Below are 21,498 nucleotides of genomic sequence, written 5' to 3' on the forward strand. Positions count from 1 at the left end.
ATTTAAGGAAAGCTCTGTGCCTCGTTTGGGCCAGAAGAATTACATTGTGTGGGCTGCAAAAGTGGAATGTTTGCTCAAAGCAAAATCCCCCACAAGTGTTTACAGGTGCTGATCAGAAAAGTCATGATCAAGCAATGGCTTATCTCATCTTGAATTTAGATGATGAACAATTTCTAAATGTTGCAAATTTAAAGACTGCAAAGGAGATTTGGTTGAAGTTGAGAGCTGTGCACGTGAATGTTTCTGCATGTAATAAAGTGCAATTGTCAAGAAAACTTTACAGGGCCTGTTTGCAACCAGGTGAATCTGTGGAACAGCATTTAAATAAAACACAAAGTTTATTTTTGGACTTAGAACAATATGGGATTAAATTCCCTGAGTCCCAGAAAGTGTCAAGCCCCTGGCTTGCCATGGGCTGGGAGATGGGGAGCATGCAGCCAGATGCTGCAGGTGCCATCCTCAGAGGAGACAGAAGCCAGGAACACTCCTCCTATCAGCTGGACAAGGGACTAGATAAGCAGGATGAGGGAGGGATTGTGCCTTACGTTGGCTGTGTCTCCCTTCCTCCAGCTGCCTCGTTATCAGAACAAATGGCTGGTATGGCAGAGGCTCCGTGGGTGTGTCTGGAGGGGGGGGGAAAGGGTGGTGCACTATGCCTATTATCCATACGGACTGGATGCTGGCTTTTTACGTGGGGTGGGGTTGGTGGGTGGAGCACAACTATGTAAAGCACTGGGAGCAATTCACTCCCAGTGCTGACTTTTCTTTTGCATTAAAATTTGCTGGTTACCTGTTCCTTCTGTGTTTGGAGTTTATCAGCAGCTGGCAGATAAACAGCTGCTGGTATTGAACAGTTTAGATAAAACCTGGGACACAGTTTCTGCCATATTTGAGTGTAAAGAAGAACAAGACTTAAATTTTGAGGCTTTAAAGGCATGTTCGCTTAATGAACAAGAAAAGTGCCATTTTAGAAGCAGCCACGAGGAGGTGAAATTCCTGAGGAGGGGTCCAGACTGCAAGTCTCCGAAGAAGAAACATTTTGCATGCAGAGAGCTAAGCAAGAAAAGAATTGCTACATTTGTGGAGCAAACAACCATCTGAAAAGGAACTGTTTGCAAAGGTACAATTTGCAGCAAAGGACATTTGTGCAACCAAAAAGGACTGATTTGCAAAAGGAACATTTTGGTGTTGCAAAAGTTTGCTATAGCAACAACAGAGACAAGTGGCTAATAGATAGTGGGGCAAGTCAAACAATTGGTAATGACTCTGAATTATTTTGCAGGTTTGTTCCAGTAGCACAAGAAGCTGTGGCTTTGGCAAATGGCCAGAAAGCAAAAGTCATCGGAAGAGGCGATGTAAAAATTGCATATTTGGAATCAAAGTTTACCAATGTGCTTTGTGTACCTGAGATGGAACATAATTTGTTAAGTGTGTCTAATTTAGACAAACAAGGTTTTGAGATTATTTTTGTAAATGGGAAGTGTCTCATCAAAAGGAATGAGAATATTTGTGCAGAAGGCATAAAGGAAGATAATCTATATGTATTGCAGGGACAAAAGGTTCAATGTTCCCATATATTTAAGAATGTTGCAGAGCATGATTCATGTGTTCATCTTCTACATAGAAGACTTAGCAAGTTTTGCAGCAAATGCAAGATTTTCCAGAAGGGCTAAATTTGAAGGGATGCAAAACATATTTGGACTGTGCAGTATGCAAAGCATCAAAGTCAAAGGCATTCCCAGTTAGTAAATGTAGCACAAGACAAACAAAAAGAGTTCTAGAGCTGGTCCATGCAGATCTGGTGGGACCTATGCAAGTCAGTTTGGGAGGAGCAAAATATGCACTGGTAATTGTTGATGATTATAGCAGGTATAGTTTTTGCTACTTGCTTAGAGCAAAGACAGAGGTGCTACAACAATTCAAACAGTGGGCAAGTTTTGTAGAGAGAAGGTACAGACAACAAGTGTGTCAGTTGCAAACTGAGAGAGGTACTGAATTTATGTCAACTAAATTCCAACAATGGTTGGGGCAGTTGGGGATAAGACACAGACATACAAATCCTTACACAGCAGCAAAAAATGGTGTAGCTGAAAGAAGGAATGGTGTTTTGCAAACAATGAAAGATTCATTATTAGAGGATTCTGGTATGAGCAGGTTATATTGGGGAGAAGCCATATTGATTGCCAATTATATAGTTAACAGGCTATGGAGTTCCTCCATTAATAATACTCCATATGCCATTCTATATGGGAGAAAGCCATCACTGGCACATCTGAGAATTTTTGGAAGTACTGCATGGGTACATATTCCAAAAGCAATCAGAAGAAAGGGACAGCAAAAGGGAAGAAAACTCAGGTTTGTGTGCTATGAGCCAGGGTCAAAAGGATATCGCTTTAGCGATGGAAGTAAAAGAATTGTAATTTCAAGGTCTGCTAATTTTGCAGAACAAAATTGGGACAGAATTAATGCAAATTCTGGGTATGTCTCACTTAATGATGGTGATCTACTTAATGACAATAACTCATTTGGACTTCGATTCCCAGAATCTCTTAGCCAGTGTATGTTGACTGTATGATTGTTTTTTAATTTTCTTTTTAGTTTTATTGTATTAGGGTGTGTATGGGTGTGAGTGATGGAGCTGGGAACGAGGGGGGGTGGATGTACTTCCCGGCTCGATTTGAATGTGAGATGTGGCCTGCCGGGAGGGGGGGGATGGTGGGAGGGAGCCCTTCAGGGTGGGTGGGGAGTTTTCAGGGGTAGAGGTGGGCCGGAACATCCCGGTTATCATAGGGAGAGGTAGATATGGTGGGAGCCAAGGGGTGGGCCATCTTCAGGGAACAAGGACTCGCTGCATTAAAGCGATTACCTGTTCCGACCCCTTGGACTCTTCTCCAATACCTGGAGAGGGGGGTGTTTAGGACCCTGGCCTCAGGTTGCTGCTTCTTAATGCCAGGTCGATTATTAATAAAGCCCTCCTCATCCGGGACTTGATACTAGATGAGGAGGCCGACCTGGCATGTATTACTGAGACCTGGCTGGGCCAAGAGGGAGGTGTTCCTCTCTCAGAGATGTGCCCAGACGGGTTTCAGATAATGCACCAACCGCGACTCCAGGGAAGAGGTGGGGGAGTGGCGATTCTTGTCCGAGAATCCTTGAGACCTTGCAGGATCCCAGCCCCCTTCTCTTGAGGTTGGATTCAAGGGTTCAGTCAAGCTTGTTGTTGACATACCTGCCTCCCAGCTATGTGACAACAGCCCTGCCTGAGCTGCTGGAGGGGGTAGCCAGATTGGCAGTGGAATTCCCCAGGCTTATGGTGCTGGGGGATTTCAATCTGCCGTCACTCGGCGAATCCTCTGGTGTGGCTCAGGAGTTCATCCTTGTTAGGGATGAATATGTCACCTGAAGTCTAGTTAGTCCTTCTAAGACTCTGTAGTAATATGATCCCCATGCATGATAAATTAATTTATGTGAGAACCAACCCATAAATAAAACTAATGATTTCATTAGTGTAGGTTTGAAAAAATATATTACTTTGAAAAAATAAATTTTAATCTGTACATCACAGAGTTTTTAAACTTTATGTTACATCAGTTGCCTACTATAGGTTGCTCAGGCAAAATGAAATGTAAAGCCCCTAGCAATTTCTGATAATGCTCCTAATTTGTCTGTCCAAATCTGATCAGATTTTCAAAAAATAATGTGACCCACAACTAAGTTGCTCATGACCTTTCAGGGGTCTGGACCCATAGTTTAAGAACCTTTACATTAAACTCTTATGTGAAACAGGGAAAGAGCAAGTATACATACATACATACATACATACATACATACATACATACATACTCTTTTGTATTATTAAAAATAGCCATGCAACTTTCATTATTTTACCTGTGGATCAAAGAGAAAGTAAGGACGGCCTTTTCTTAACTGAAGGACAATGAATTCTTCTTGATTACCAGGTGACATGGAGAGAAAAAGTAGACCATCGAGTTCCGCAGTTTTAAAGCTTATTTTAATACCTAGATAGAAATAAAAAAACACATGTTTACTTCTAACTAATTGACACATTCATGGCATATAAATGAACATGACAAAAAACATTTGGAGAGATGGCATTTATACATATTTGATCTTGTGTGAGAAGAACATCCAATAACTATTTCTGATCTCTGTCTGGATAAAACTGAGGAAACAAAATAGATTCATAGGTTTTGGAACTGACTGCCTTCTGGAGTCATGGATGCTCCATCATTGGAAATTTTCAAGTTTTCAGTTGGGCTGCCATTTTTCTGGGATAGTCTGGGGATTCCAGCTCTTGCTGGGAATTTGGACTAGAAGACATCCAAGAGCTTCCAACCTTATCATTCTAGTCACTGTAAACAGGGACCACAGTTGTTATTGTCAATTCTATACATGGCCAAATAAAATGGCCAAATAAAATAATATTGTATGTATGTATGTATGTATGTAAAATTGATTTCTAAATAACACATTTTCTACCTATGAAATGAAATGCTTTTCATTTTGTTTTATCGTCTCAGAAGGTTTCTCATGGAAAATCTGGGTTGGGGGGAATTAAATGATTAAAAACCCTTAAAATTGCAACATATGGATATTAAACTGGCATAATTATTTTAGAACCAAATATTAAAATGATTTGCCACATTCTGCATAGTTCCTGATGTAAGTACTTCTGATTGAGAGTGAGTTTTTACTTCTTATACAGTGATATTCATGTCCTTGTTGCTCCCTTTTAGTACACTGATAACAGTATAGTGTAATTTATTGGGTTCTACCCAGCTGTATCAAATGAATCAACTTTTTCATATTCATTTTTTCCTTCCTTTGTCAGGCAGAAAATAATAAGTAATGAAAGCTTCTCGGGTAGACAGATTCTATTATGAAAAATTGAAGAATCATAACTACAACACATATTCATATTACAATAATGCTACTAATTACTTCACACCATAAGCAGTATCCTTTGACTCACATACTTTAATCTTTCCACAGGTTGACACCCATACAGTCACAATATACTCACAAATATTAAGACATTCACTTGAGATAATGAACATCCATCATGCTATTAAAATAGCTGTTCACAGCTATGTGACAATTGACTTTAAATAAACTTGGCAGGGAATATAATCAAAAGCTCTTTTATGTTTCAGTTGGCTTATAGAGGGCTTGGGATAATAGAAAAGAGACTGATGAGAAGAAATTACAGAAAAATATCTATGCTTACTTAATTTTTGATTCAGCACAACCCAAAGAGTTTAATTCAAAATAGATTTTCATTTTCCCAGGATTGACTGGCTAATTCTTTTTTTTTTTACACAATACTAATAATCAGAGTGAACCTTGGGAATAGTCTTACAATGATTGCTCAACTGCAGAATATGGGTGTTGTTCTTGGGTGTTAAAAGCGCTTTGCCTTTATGGTATAGAGCAGGGGTCCCTAACACCCAGTCTGTGGGCCAGTACTGGGCCATGGCATGCCAGCAACTGATCCGCACAAACAAGCAAAGCCCCATCAGCAGGTTGCAGGCAGCACACAAAACCACGTTCCCTCCGGTTCATGGAAAACTGGTCCCTGGTGCCCTAAAGGTTGGGGACCTCTGGTATAGAGCACGGATGTTAAGTTCAGTCACGTCATGTGATGTATGATGACATATTGCAATGTTTTTTTGCCTTTGCAGAGCCGGGGTGGGCGTGTCCTACACATAACGCATCCGGCCCACAGGCCACCAGTTTGACACCTGGTATAGAGGGTCACAGAGTCAACTTTGAAGAAACGATGCTGAAAACTTGTTCACATGTTCACAAGACATGTTTTAAGCCTGGGAAACAAATAAGCAAGTGAACAAACAAAAACCATCAGGAAAAGGGTTATGCCCTATGGAGTATAAGAAAGGGAAAAGGCCATCAGTCTTTCAAGATGGTATCACTGCAGTCTTTACCAATACAATACAGTTCTAGGCTCACTTGCAGAGTTTGTTTTATGGCCTGGCTTGAAATAATTTGAAAATAAGTTGAAATGATCCTTCTCTTTGTTGCCTGTGTGTTGCCATGTGTGAAAAGGCTTTTGTGAACAAGTTGACCCAGCCTATAGACTGATTCTTTTTTTGGCAAAGTACACACCCAAACACATACATAGCAAAGTCATCAAAAACTTTCTGAATTAATCTCTTATATTTCAGTCTTCCCTAATAATCAGCTCCACAACAGAAGATGAAGCATAATAACCTATAAACATGCCTTCCCTTTGTACCAATTATGTCAACCTATTAGTCCAAACTTGGCATATGGAAATTAATGTTTCACATACAGGAGTTACCATTACAGTAAATTTCATCACATTCTGTTAACAAAACAACAGAACAATAAGATTTCAAGCATCTCTCTCTCTCTCTCTCTCTCACACACACACACACACACACACACACACACACACGTCCAGAAATATATCTATTGTATTTAATAATATTTAATCACATAGTGTTCATTCATATGTAAGTTACATTATGTTTACTGGAATTTAGTCTCAGAAAAGTGAAATTTAAAACAATTAATAACAAACTCATGGGGTTTTTTAAAAAAAAAGGAAGAAGGAGAACAAGTACTACTCCATGCTGCTCCTTGCAACTTCCAAAGTCAGTCCAGAAAAATGGTCAATAGTATTGAAAACCACTGAGAGGTCAAGAAAAGAAAGATGGATATGCACCACTCCCATCTTGACCCCACTAGAGGTCATCCAAGAGTACCACCAATGCCACCTCAGTACTTTACCCAAGCCCGAAACTTGACTGAATGAGGCCCCGATAATTTGCTTCTTGCAAAGTCCTCTGAAGTTCCAATGCAACTACTTTCTTTACAATCTTTCCTGGATCCCCATAAACACTAACAAGCATAGCGAATAACCATAATAGCCAATATACTGTTGTGGGATTATGTAAGTTGCAGTGCAATGCATCTAGGGGGCATCAGACTGGGAAAAGCACAGATAATATCATGAAAAAAGTGTTCTGAACATTCATCCTTTCAGACATTGGCAAATATTTTGCAATGAAATGAGAACATGGCCTATCAGGCATCTGTGTCAGCCCATAGAACAAAACAACCTCAATCTATTAGTTCTCTTAAAAAAAATGTTTTCCTATCAGGCACCTAACTTTTAATCATAGTGTCAGATGAAGGCTAAGGAAAAGCTTATCTTGTATAACTATAACATAGACACCCAAGAATTTTTTTAAAATGGAATAGATGTAAAAGTGTTGAAGTTTCAAGGAAACTCAGCTGTCTGACATTAGGATGTGAAATCAATTTTGCCTGTCTCTCCTCAAAGCTTCTCAAATGTTGAAGGAGGATATTGGGTGATAGAACATTCTTTTAATTTGCCAAGCATATCCACAGCAATTTTTCTACAGAAAATTAATATGTAAAATACACTCACACAGTGCATCTTTCTATGTATATATGATTGAGAGGAAGACAAACAAAAGTGACAAGCATAATGACTTTCTAAAATACTCTTTTTTAAATAAAAGTCAGGAAAGCCAATTTGGTGTAGCAGTTAAGGCATTAGACTAGAAAACAGGAGACTGTGAGTTTTAATCTTGTCTTTAGGCACAAAGCAAACATGGGGGACTTCAGTTCTAGGAAGCAGATAATAGCAAACCACTGTTGAAATCTTGGTAAGAAAACTCCAGTCACTGACACTGACTTAAAGATGTGCATGCAAGTGCATGCGCGCACAAACACATACACACAGAGTCAGTGTGATGTAGTAGTAAAAGTATTGGATATGGTCCACTGAGATCCAAGTTCAAATCTGTCCTCATCAATGAAATTCATAAGATGGCCATTTGGTGAGAAAATAGATTCTGTTCTGTATAACATGCTGACCTCTTGAATGAAATGAGGCTTAAGTAAAATAAAATAACTGCACTTTTAAGTTAGCCGAGAATTCAAAACTATAAGCATTAAATAATAGAGTATCACTAGATTTATATACATAGTTAATTCCAGTCTACCAGATTCAGCAATTGTTATTTCAAATCTTTCAGTCAATTTTCAACTATTAATTTGTTTGGAGGGAATCTTCCATGTTTCTGGTTTTATCAGAGATGAATATGAAAACATATTCATCTCTGATAAAACCAGAAAGCAAAAATGATAACAGTGGCAGGTACGGGTAACTTCATTACAAAGCAAAAAAGTACAATATTTATTGGCATAAAACTAATTTAAACTTTCCATACATTCCAATTAAAGATTATTTTCTTATTACTATTTCCCTACAATGTTTAGTGAAAAGGCCAGATCAGGACATGTTTAAATATAGAGTGTAACATTTCTATTTGTATTCAATACAATACCAGGCTCAAAAATATTCTTTTCAATATGGCAAGATCTGAAACATGTATGACCTAAATCACTGCAAATGTAACAAAATATACCCGAATCAGGTAAGCCAGCCTAAACAGTTGCAGGATACATGTTGTTTTCTGTATCAAAACACCTGACATTATGGAAATGATAATGATTTGGATATAATCTGCTAGGTTAAAATTACTAATTTGATACCTATTTGTATTTTTATTTTTTGTCACCCTATTATACCCACTACTGGTAAAACAAACAGGACATTTTAGCTTTAATCTTCTTACTACATAACCCAAATAACTTCAGTCATGTTTGCATTAATGTTGCATTAATCATGTTGTTGTGTATTAATGAGTTTTCAGGCTATGCTAATTACTGTCATAGATTCTGCAGCAGCCCATTAAATATACAAATTACAGAATTAAAGAGCCAGAGCTCTTCATGATTAATCTTTAAATGGAGAAAAACTAATGATGTCTGTACAAAGTTTCTCTCTACTTTGGGCTGAGTGAGCTCAGTGAGCAATCAATTAGACGATTTGAAGAATAAGAAGCCCGTAAGGCAGCATCCGTTTTTCTGAAACAGTTACTTGAAATAGATATTGGGCATAAAGCTGTTTTAGATTTTTTTTCTATTTTACAAGTATTTACCACGTTTTCCAGTCTTAACACTTTTCCTTAAGAGTCTAGCGACTTAAATTCATTATTATGTCCCCATTGGAAGCACCTGCCTCTTTGTGAATATAGTAAATCAATCTTCTCTTTTTAGCAAGGACACGAGTCCTGTTGCTCTCTAGTTAGGAAGATTTACAACAAACCTTGGTGAAAACAAAGGCAAGATAAGTTTAGAGTCATTTGATAAGATTTGATGTATTAGAAGCAGTTTCCCCTCCTAGTTTCTGAATGATGTTTTGTTTAATAAGAGAACAGTGGCTAGTGGTTAGAGATTATAAATTAAGAGAGATGGATTCTGAACCAAATTCTGCCACAGATGTAGCACACAACATTAGTCAAATCATTTAACTTCTCCAGGCCTAATTTCATGGATTATTGGTAAAAATTGACTTTAGTATAGAAATAGTATGGAAAATATAAACAATTTATATTATTTTACAAATAGTTTTATGCTAATGTGCAGGCAGCCACAGTGCACAGAACCAATACATTTTATTTATAGATGAGAAAAATAAGGGATATCTGAAACCATGGCCAACAGAACCACTGATGTAATATTCCATGGACATATTTTAATTCATAAATAATGACATCTTTATATGGCTATGACAACCTAGAAAAGTAGCATCGAATATGGCAGAAGTACATGGCTTTGAGGCCTAAGTTCCATATGGCATCCAAAAGTTCATAGATGTGAGCTCCAAAGGTTGTTACCAATCTCTAAATATTAAAGTGACAAGCAGGGAGTTACAACTGGAGAATAATAGTATTATTATATTTTAATTATATTCAAATCTATGTGAAATACACCTATATAAAATCAAGAATTTCAGCTCTAAGTATTTTTTGGAGTGTGACCTCCTCTTCAAGACTAGTTGTGATCCTAACTTGGAAAATGCTTCATGTAGCTGGGAATAGTGATTAAGGCCAGTGAAAGTGGCAGATGATGCAGAATACCATAACCAGAAATTTTATTAGCATGGCTCACTCCACTTCATTCATCTTAAACAAATTTAATTGACTTTATATAAATTTATATTCAAAATTCTGTGAATTGCTATCAAAGCCCTAAAACATTTTGGAACAAGCTTCTGGAAAAAATATTTTTTTCAGTATATCAACATCCCAGTGCCTCATGTTGAGAATTAGATTTACAATTAAAAAAATATATGCTTGGTGTGGTACATCGTCAAGCTTTTCCTGCAAGGTTTTGCACCAGTTCTGTTCCCTTTAGATCTAGGTGATTTTTTTTTCTCAAATACTTCAAATCTTCTATTTTTTATTTTTTTAAAAATGAGTTTTTTAAAAAATATCTGGTTATTTTAATATTCACTTGTTTAAATTCCAAACCAGCATAAAATGCTTTAGATAATTATTGTATTGTGAGATGGTGACTCAGCACAAATTAATGACTATGAAAGCTGGGCTACATTGAAATTTATTTATACTATCACAAACTACTTTGCCACAGTCTACCATGGTTGGGTGTAAATGCATTTGCATCTATTGCTGTCATTCTTAGAAAAAGGACATGCACATTATAAGATTATTACATAAACAGAGAATATTTCACTTTTGCTGCTCTGATTCACAGAAAATATTAAGCTATAATTTGACAATTGTAGTGCTCTTTGAAGTGTACATTAGGGTAAATGTACATTGACAACTGCCAATGTTGAATGCAAAGGTAAACAGGAAGAGTTATTTGGACAGGCTACAGCATAGGTGTCAAACTCGTCACATCACGCGATGTATTGTTTTTTGCATTGCCAGAGCTGGGGTATGCGTGGTCTCCATATGATGCAACCAGCCCATGGGCCAGCAGTTTGACACCCATAGGTTACAGTGAAGCAAAACAAACATTCAATGGAAACTCAAGTGAAAATTCATTAGAAACTGCAACTTCTAGATGTGTATATAGATTAGATTTTCTCCAGGCTAGCTTAGGTTTTCAAAGCAGAATGGCTTATTCAGCAACAAATCTGAAAAATGCTAATGATTTAACCAAAGAGGCAGGAACTGAGAGAAATACACAATATTTCATTTAGTGATGCCTGAAATGCCATTTCCCCTAGTTATTACTGACATGGTGACTTTCTCCAGTGTGGGGAGAGAAAAAAACTGTTTTTTTTTTTCATTTAAAACAAATAGACTTACCAAAGTGTAATAAGAAAGCTGTTGGTATGGGATCTGTGAAAATCTTGCACAATTCCCTTCCCCAGACACAAATAATAAACACAGCAGAGCAAACCTTTTACAAGGTTGATGCTTGTTCAGTTCCATCTTGATGTAAATAGATGTGTGGATCTCAACATGCATTTCTTCTTACCATGTTAGCTATATAATCTTTTCTGGCATGTTTAAAAAGAAAGTATTGTATTAAAAGGAAAGGACTATTAAATCTCTATAAATATGTGTATGGATAAAGATTGCAAGTGGATTATTTTACCCAGCTGGATCTATTTTATGCAAGATGTGTCTATCTGGCATTAGATGGGTTTCTATTTGACCTGAACTGTGTAATTAACTATCAATAATATGCAATTTATATTTAGATTTATAATCCTTGAATTAAGCAATTAGCTTGTTCAAATTTCAGTGTACTTCCATACTGTCATGGCTTTTTATTCCGTAAATATGAATCATTTTAGAGAATGTATGCTGATAATACTTTTATTTGAGCAAAACAATGTAATGGTGATGAAGGAATTAAAAAAGAAGTTGGAAAAGAAGTAAGCGACTATTTTTGTATTATAAATTGTTATTTCTTTTTAATACATCACTATTAGATAAGGTCTGGTAACAGGCAAGCAGATAGACTGTGAAGCATAGCTAATTTTTATTACTAAAATTTATTTATTTGGTAGTCTTCTTGTACTCAAGGCTGCATAAAGTGACAAACAGAAAAAAAAGACAGATAGAGAGAGCCAAGGTACAAAAAGAGAAAAATAATATAAATAAGAACAAAATTAGCCACTTCAGCCAATGCTAAATGCCTTTCAAACAATCGCCTGAAGTTTAATAAAGATAGAAAAATGAAGTTTGTAGAAGTAAATCAGTAAGTAACACCAGGGCTTTTTTTTTTTTTTGTCATAGAACAGCCAGAACAGAGTTCTGGAACCTTGTTTGGTAGGCAAGGCGGGTTGTATAACATGTGTGAGTTCCGGCACCCTTTTTTTTTTTTAACAAAAAAAGCATTGAGTAACACAATAGTGTTATCTGTAGCAACAATCCACAGCCAAAAGTTAAGGATACCAAGGAATATAGTTCAGCTGTATCTGTAGTGGCAGAGGTTAACTCACCTTTAATAAAAAGGCCCTGCTCCTTTCCCCATTAGCCCAAGAGTTTTGAATGTGGAACAGAGCCTGAAAAGGCAGCAGTGCCGGACATCATGAAGGACTTTATAAGTAAAAGGCAGCAATCTGGACTACAGTAGAATTACCTGGCAACCAATAAAGATGAAAGGAGACCAGCTAATATAATTACCATATTCAGTCTATCTGTGGATACTATATACACTGTTATGTCCTGAGCCTGTGGAAGCAGGCTCGGGGCATTGCAACAGTCCTAGGCAGGTGCAAGCTGCCCGGGACCAGACTGGCTGTTGCCAGCACTTGCGCGCATGCGCGGGTGCTGGCGCGCCAAATGTTGCAGATTGGCCCGGGAGTGGCCTATAAAAGAGGCCGGGAGATTTGGGCGTTGTCGGCGTCTTGTAACCAGCTGAACAGAAATAAAGAAGTTCCTGAGAACTACAACTGCTTCTCATGTCATTGCCATTTTGCGAAGGACGCAACACTGGCGACGAGAATGGGATTGCCTTACATCGACTGAAGACAGGTGTAAGCTTACCCGAGAGAGTCCTGAGTGGTAGGAACGGCGTTGACTCGGCAGCTACCCGCCAATCCAGCGAGCATCGGGGGTAGGCTGGCTGATAGACCCTTCCTTTTCTACAAAAATGGCAAAAGTAGGAAGACTTTCAGAATTCGACGTCTCGCATCCGGAAAGATGGGAGTCCTACGTAGCCAGGATGGAAAACTATCTTAAAGTCAACCAAGTAAGAGAAGATAGTTTGAAAGCTGCCATCCTGCTGTGCGTTTGCGGTCAAGACGCATTCGAAATCGCTGAAAACATAGCAGCACCTGTACCTCTAGAATCTGTTAACTACACAGATCTCAAAAAACTACTCAAGGAACACTTCCAGCCCAAGCTGTCCGTCATCGCTTGGCGCCACACCTTCGAACAGAGGGATCAGTGACCCGGAGAATCAGCCAAAGAATACATTGCTGCGCTGAGAAAAGCCGCTAAACACTGTGAGTTCAAGGATCTAGAAGAACGGCTGAGAGACAGATTTGTATGCGGACTGAGGCATAGAGAATTACAGCAGAGACTTTTTGCTAAAGAAGACTTATCATTCCAAGATGCCTTGAGAGAGGTTACTGCAGAAGAGGCAGCGGGTGGCGCCATCAAAAACATGAGGCCGATTAGAAGCACTCCAGAGGCTGCATCCGTGCATCAGGAAGGAGCCCAAAGGAACCCAGAGGAGGATCCTGACGATGAAGTAGACCGTCTCTACCCCACGAAAGAAGGGAAACAGAAAGGAAGCTCTTCAGCTCTCCCCAAGTGCCTCGGTTGTGGAGGTCTCCACAAGAGGACCGACTGTAGATTCCACTCTGCTATCTGTAGGGCATGCGGAAAGCAGGGACACATTGCAGCTGTGTGTCTGGGCCGTCAGAAGGTACAACCTCAGGAAGAATTGCGCCTGAAAGGTACCAGGGTTCCCAGCCAAAACACGGTGGGGTTCTGCGCTTCGCGAAGAAGCATTTACAAGACAGGCACACACAAGCCCATTAAGAAAAAGCTGTCACTTAAAGTGAAGCTACAAGGGGTTCCATTGGCTATGGAACTGGATAAGGGGTCTGCACTTTCGATCATTTCCATGCACACGTTTAGGAAGATTTGTTCTGGCAGCGGATTTCAGGCCAAGCTGACGCCTTCTGACATTGTGTTAACTGACTTTCAAAACTCCAGAGTGTGTGTTAAGGGGGAGGCCACCCTTAACGTACAGTATAAGGATTTTGAAGGTCCACTAGATGTAGTAGTAGTAGGGGGGGAATGAACGAGTCTCATAGGACTCGATTGGTTTGAGGCCTTGGGAATACACGTCACAGGGCTCAATAGTTTGCAAACACTTGATCTACAAGAAGTCTGCAAAGAATTTGCAGATGTTTTCAGCCCCCAGCTGGGCACGTACAAAGGACCCCCTGTGTCACTGAAGTTAGACCCCACTGTCACCCCTATTAGAATCAAAGCAAGAAGGGTTCCTTTTGCTTTAAAGGGTAAAATTGACACTGAATTAGACAAATTGATTCAGCAAGGAGTCTTAGAACCTGTTGACTCCAGTCCTTGGGAGACCCCCATTGTCACACCTCTTAAGGCAAATGGGGACATTCGCATCTGTGCAGATTACAAATGCACTCTAAATAAGGCATTGCAGCAACATGCCTATCCTGTCCCTGTGGTCAGTCATATCCTGGCCTCCCTCAAGGGGGGGCGCGTTTTTGCAAAGCTTGACCTAGCTCAGGCGTATCAACAGCTGCCTGTTGATGATGCTGCTGCTGTAGCTCAGACCATTGTGACCCATAGGGGGGCATTCAAGGTAGAGAGGTTACAATTTGGAGTAAATGTTGCTCCTGGAATTTTCCAAAGCGTAATGGAAAACACACTATGGGGTATACCAGGGGTTTGCCCCTATTTTGATGATGTCTTAATTGCAGGGGACTCTACACACAACTTAGCTGAGAGATTAAGGGCTGTTCTGCTGAGGTTCAGGAAAACGGGCCTCAAATTTAAGAAGGACAAATGTAAAATTGGGGTGCCTTCTACAGATTTTCTGGGATTCAAAATTGATGCTACCGGTATTCACCCTGCTGAATCCAAACTGGAAGCCATTATGCATGCCCCTAGGCCAAAGTCCAAGGCCGAACTACAGACTTTTCTGGGCCTTCTGAATTTCTATAACTCCTTCCTCCCAAACAAGGCTAGTGTAGCCGAGCCTCTTCACAGGCTCTTGGACAAACAGGCAGTGTGGCAGTGGTCACAAAAACACGAAGCAAGTTTCAATGAGGTCAAGGCCTTACCCACTTCTAACAGTGTGCTTGCACATTTCAATGAATCCCTTCCTGTGTGCATCGCTTGTGATGCTTCTCCTTATGGGGTGTGAGCCATACTAAGCCACCTCAGATCAGACGGAACTCAGGTTCCTGTTGCATATTACTCCAGAACCTTGTCTTCTGCTGAGCGAAATTATGCTCAAATAGACAGGGAGGCTTTAGCTGTTGTTGTTGGAATCAAAAAATTCCATGATTTTTTATATGGCAGGCATTTCACGGTCTTCACTGACCATAAGCCTTTGTTGGGACTGTTTACCACACATAAACAAACTCCCCAGATCATCTCCCCCAGAATGCTGAGATGGTCTATCTTTCTGTCTGCCTATGATTTCTCCTTACTTCACAAATCTGGGAAGGAAATGGGCCATGCTGATGGCCTCAGTAGATTACCCCTGCCGGTAATAGAAGCTGACCCTGCACCAACTATCAATATCCTCTCCATTCAGGCCTTGCCTGAGTCTCCTTTAGATGCCAGGGATGTGGCCGCTGAATCAGCCACAGATCTCACACTTGCACGTGTCCTTTCGTGGGTTTTATCTGGATGGCCAGAGAGCTGTTCTGGCACTGAGTTTCAGAGTTTCTGGTCCAAAAGGAATGAATTGTCCACCTTCCAGGGTTGTCTGCTTTGGGGAAGCAGAGTTGTCATTCCTACCTCAATGAGGACTAGGGTCTTAGGTTCCCTCCATGAGGGTCATCCTGGCATTGTATGCATGAAGGTGCTTGCGTGCAGCCATTTGTGGTGGCCTGGGTTAGATAGAGACATTGAAGCTGAGGTGCATGCATGCCACCTTTGTCAACACTCGCACCCTGAAATGCCCCAAGCTCCTGTACATAGATGGGAGGAAACACAGTCTCCATGGTCTAGGGTGCACATTGACTACGCTGGGCCCTTTCAGGGTCAATTCTTCTTGGTCCTAGTTGATAGCCATTCAAAATGGCTTGAGGTTGTACCTATCTCTTCCACCACTACTGCAAAGACTATTCAAGTACTGAGGGGGATTTTTGCTGCACACTGGCTTCCAGACGTCCTCGTGTCTGACAATGGCCCTCAATTCACTTCTTCCGAATTCCAAGCTTTCTTACAGGCCAACATGATTTGTCATGCCACCTCTGCGCCCTTCCACCCATCCACCAATGATATGGCTGAATGCATGATTCGCATCACCAAGGACGCCTTGAAGAAAATTACCTATGGAGACTGGCATCACAGGTTGGCTGACTTCCTCCTTTCTTATCGCACTACACCGTCCACTTCTACCGGGAGGAGCCCAGCTGAACTTCGTTGGGGGCACAAACTGACCACCAAGCTTGACCGGTTGCATCCGGACAGACTTTCTTCCACACTCACACACTCCAGGGCATCTAGACAACTGCTTGTGGGTGCCCCGGTTTGGACTCGTAACTATGGGCCTGGCCATTCATGGGTCCCCGCCACTGTATCCAGAGTCACAGGTCCTCTGTCCTACGAGGTGTCCCTGGACAATGGTCATGTCCTGTGTCGACACATTGACCAGCTCCGCACTAGACGGGACCTTCCCACTGAGACTCCTGGGTCTTTTCCGGGGGGGAGGGGGACCCTTTAGGGCAAAGGGAAGAGTACGGGCTGCTGCCCATCATTAACGAGGAAGCTACAGACAGCTCATTCCAAAGTTCCGTGAGTGCTCCAAACAGGAATTCATGGAGCCCAACTAGAACTCAGGCACCAGTGCCTACTCCAGCCAGGGAGTCACCCCGGGGGCATAATCACTACTCACCCACATCACTCAGTACTCCAGTCAGGGAAGATATCTGGGACTGTCCAAACAAACCACACCCTGCAAGAGAGCTGGCACACATTCCCTCTAGTTGGCCCGACACTACCCCTGTCCCTAGAAGGGGGCAAGCATACAGGGAGGTGGTCGAGGAACCAAATCCCGACTACAACACCTCTGACATCACTCAGGGGACAACTGAGTTTTGGGACAGCACTGAAAACCCCACAAGCCCGGGGACAGAACGGGAACAAGGGGAAAGACAACTTCCTGACAGGTCTTGGACGGACCTAGGAGGTTCTACAGAATCGCCCAACAGTGACAGTCACTTAAGAGGGCCAGAGAGCCTGCAGCTAGGCAGGACAACCAGGTCAAACAGAGAAAGAAGCCCTGGCCTGACGAGCCCGGTGGGCAAGCAAGCAGGCCAGGCAGTGGAGCACAGTCCTTGGGAATCACCAGGGTGTAACAGGGGGGACAGGTATGCATCACCCCTCAGTCAAGGGGTACTTGGCAGGTACCCAGAAGTCAGGAGGTCACAGAGAGCCAGAAGATCTCCTAAGTATTTAGAAGATTTTGTAACTCTACTGGCAAAACAGAGTTAACAGAGAACATTCCTGTACACATAGGAAATTAGAACACTGGGAATGATAGAAACAGAGGAAATAACTGGCACTAGGTAGTATGGGCACCACGCTCGCATTAGGTTGTATGTTATTATTGTATGATCATAGTCTTAGCCGGTGGGGAAGGGGTGTTATGTCCTGAGCCTGTGGAAGCAGGCTCGGGGCATTGCAACAGTCCTGGGCAGGTGCAAGCTGCCCGGGACCAGACTGGCTGTTGCCAGCACTTGCGCGCATGCGCGGGTGCTGGCGCGCCAAATGTTGCAGATTGGCCCGGGAATGGCCTATAAAAGAGGCCGAGAGATTTGGGCATTGTCGGCGTCTTGTAACCAGTATGCTGAACAGAAATAAAGAAGTTCCTGAGAACTACAACTGCTTCTCGTGGCATTGCCATTTCGCGAAGGACGCAACATACACAATCTGAGTATTAGCTGAATCTTCAGAACCGATTCTGAAGATAACCTCATGTAGAGCACATTATAGTATAAGACGGAGTTCATTCTTCATACCCTTTAATATTACATATGCCATTATTTACAACAAGTGTATATTAATGTCAATGTTATTAGTAAAAGGTTAAGAAAAAGTGCAAATCTAAACAAAATGTTATTCAGAAAAATATCTTACAGAGAAAATAAAACTACTCAAATGAAAACAAAAAGCATATCCTTTTGTAGAGAATATACTATATTTAATTTATGAAGAGAAAAACTTTCTAATACCATTTTGAAAGAAAGTAGAGGATTTACATTGCATAATGAATTAAGAGCAACAGTGAAATAAAATTATTATTATCTATATACTACTATTCTGTGTCTGTTTGTCTCCTTCAGTTGGGTGAAATGATGCATCCTGAGGCAATAGTTTAGGAATCAAGGAACTTCAAGTGGGCTAACTTATATGTATTCAAAATCCTGGACTCTTTGCTCCTATGAGATGGAAATTTGTAGCCACTTCAACACTACTGTGCTGCCACACTGCCACGGTACGCTACAGTAATGTGATCGTCAAGTAAAGTCAATGAGAAAGGTAGCAGGAAATTGGAAATCTCAGGCCAGCAGGCAGGTAAGTGGCTGGTGGATGGGAGAGGGAATGGGATTGGGTGAGGGTAGAGACATCATGCAGGCTGGCATGGATTCACAAGAGGCACTCTGAATTCCTTTCAAGGAAATATGGTACTCCTAACAGGTGGCTCAAAAACACATTTCTGTAGCTTATCATAGAGGCTGTCATCATGAAAGTATGGAAGAACTGCTGATTGATGTGATAAGTAAATCAGTTAGATGATCCAAGAAATTTCTAGGAATTTGTCAAGAAAAATCATGCAAAATATAATAAGTTGCATGAAGGCTGATGGGTTGCTACTCAATTCAATTATATCATTCTATATTCAAACAAGACCAATAGCAGTAAAATATTCATGGCCCTTCTTTCTGGGAATCAGACTGCAAACCCTACTGAGGTCTAATTTGATAAAAATGCAGTTTTAGCAACTGTTCCAAGAACTTCCATTCTAATTGTTACTGAGTTCAGAAACCGTAATACTGAACAGCACCTAGAGATCCAATGTGTTAGAATGGGAGTGGTGTGGGAAAGGGAACATAACAACAATGCTGTCAGGTGGAGGAGCAAATAAAGCCTTTGCACAAATTTTCATTGATCTATTCTTTCAGGCAGGCTAACTTTATTTCACTTTGGATAAAGATGTTCTTCTGTAGCCTGGACTTCAAAATTAGTTGTACAATCACAAAATGTATGTGTTTGTGGGGAGTGTGGGGATGATGGGATCATCCTTGGTCACTCTCTAGCCTTGATGTAATAGTTCTATGAGGATTCGTTCCTTCTTTGCCACTTTCATTCCACACACTATGCCCCGTTGTCCTTGACTTACAGCAGTTTGTTTAGTGACTATTTGAAATTATGACCACTGCAGCACCCCCATGATCACATGATCAAAATTCACATGCTTGGCAACTGATTCTTATTTATCAGTGTTCTGATCATCTCCTGATAAGCAATGGGAAAGCAGATTCACATTAGAACTGTGTTACTAGCTTAACAACTGCAGTGATTCATTTAACAACTGTGGCAAGAAAGGTCATAAAATGGGGCAAAATTCACTTAACTGTCTTGCATAATAATGGAAATTTTGGGGTCAACTGTGGCCATTAAGTCGAGGACTACCTTTATTAGGGAACTTGCACTGAAATTGACAGACTGCATTTCCAAAGCTTTGACTTCTATAATATTGCATTCCAATATAATTATTTTTTAAGAATGATCACAAGCCAATTCTCAAGCAATAAACTTCCAATCATTTTAATTGTATTTATCCTTACTATATATAGGACTTGGATTGACTAAAAAAATAAATCTCACAATTAATTGAAAATATATAACATACGTGATACTCATGCAATTAATTTCATGATGCTACAATCTGTTGAAATATGTTCACATTCTTTTCATCTCCTTTTAAAATTCAATTGCATGGTTTGGTCATACACTTGTAGATTTTGCCTACTTTTTTTTTAAGATAACTGAAATAGTCCAAGATAAACTTGAATAGTTGTGATAGTTGATGATTGTTAGATGAGAGAGTATACTTACGGAAATATAAATAGTCCTTCAACCTCAATTACTAGCTGGTACTATAACTATCTCTACTTTGCAAAATGAAGAGGCTGAAATATATTTCTTCTTTAGTCTTAAATGAAAAGCATATATTTTTTAGTCCAGTAATGACCACTTTTTAAATCCAAAATTAATCAGCATTTTAAAAAAGATGAATGTCACCAGAGAAACTTGGATTATTTTTCCATAAACCTCATTTTAAACTTCTTTCTTGTAAATTAAATATAAACATTTTTGCTCTCCACTTCAAATGCATCGAAGACACCAATTATAATATACGTGTGTGTTTATGTTCAGAGATTGCTATAATTAATGTGTTGTCTATTAATTTAACACATTATATTCCTGCTGTTTGAATTATATTGCCTATAAATTTTCTTATATTTCTTTCTATTTTTTATGCTAATAGTAGCTTTTCTGAATATAGTTATGCTAATAGTTATATTTTTAATAATTTATTTTGCATCTAAGTATAAGGTGGCAATTCATTTGTTAATATTAAGGATATTATATTAGAAAAACATAATCATGCCCTTTCAGTTTCCCCTTTTTTGGGGGGGGGCTACATATAATCAGTTGCTTCAACCTTTCTGGAGCAAGGTATTCTTCCTGCTCCTGTCATTTCCACTGCCATCTTCTAATTCCATTCTAGTTTGTCTATCCCCTTCTCAAACAAGATCCAGATTATAATAAGCACAATAAAATAAATTTATCTCTGAACTATGGCTCTAAGTAGCTGCATCACATAGTTTGAATATTTTCAGCTAAGTTGAGTAGGATAAACTCGATATATTTTTATAGATATCTTCATACACCTGCTATCCCAATAATGCCATTTCTTATGGGAAATCTTGAAATAGAATACAGCATTTAGAGTATTAGATAGGCACTATAATTGGTGTGATTCGTGTTAAATGACAGTGTGCATTTCTAGGTAAATAAAATTAAATATCAGAAAAATATTAATAAAATGTAGATTCCAGTTTTGATGGGACCTACATTTTATTAATATTTTTCTTGCTTATCATATCCAAGAGTGAAAGATTATAAGTGAATGTATATTTGAGAGATAGAGAAGAGTAGATTAAATACTTACATACAGAGACTATGCAACACACTAGTGCTAGATTTTATAAACTTCTATGATACTATTATTTTTCAGCAGATAAAGTTATATATTATAAATCCTGACTGATTGTTTTGGCAGAAATAACATTACTCAGTTTACGATCTGATTGATTTGGGGCCATAAGTACTTAAA

General features: G+C 39.7%; 1 protein-coding gene across 29 annotated transcripts in view; it reads right to left on the bottom strand.

The window, feature by feature from the left end:
- Window positions 1–21,498, bottom strand: part of USH2A (usherin) — a 466,524-nt gene that overhangs the window by 313,063 nt on the left and 131,963 nt on the right. For all 29 annotated transcript variants that reach the window (XR_005555900.1, XM_039336192.1, XM_039336254.1 and 26 more), the window contains one exon: window positions 3,889–4,019. Coding sequence is in view for 28 of the 29 variants with exons in the window: in XM_039336192.1 (XP_039192126.1) it covers window positions 3,889–4,019 (131 nt within the window). In the remaining variant the exon portion in view is untranslated. The remainder of the gene's footprint in view (window positions 1–3,888; window positions 4,020–21,498) is intronic.

This window comes from Crotalus tigris, unplaced genomic scaffold (assembly GCF_016545835.1).
Source record: "Crotalus tigris isolate CLP2741 ecotype Arizona unplaced genomic scaffold, ASM1654583v1 scf7180000017546.9332058, whole genome shotgun sequence".
Taxonomy (NCBI): domain Eukaryota; kingdom Metazoa; phylum Chordata; class Lepidosauria; order Squamata; family Viperidae; genus Crotalus; species Crotalus tigris.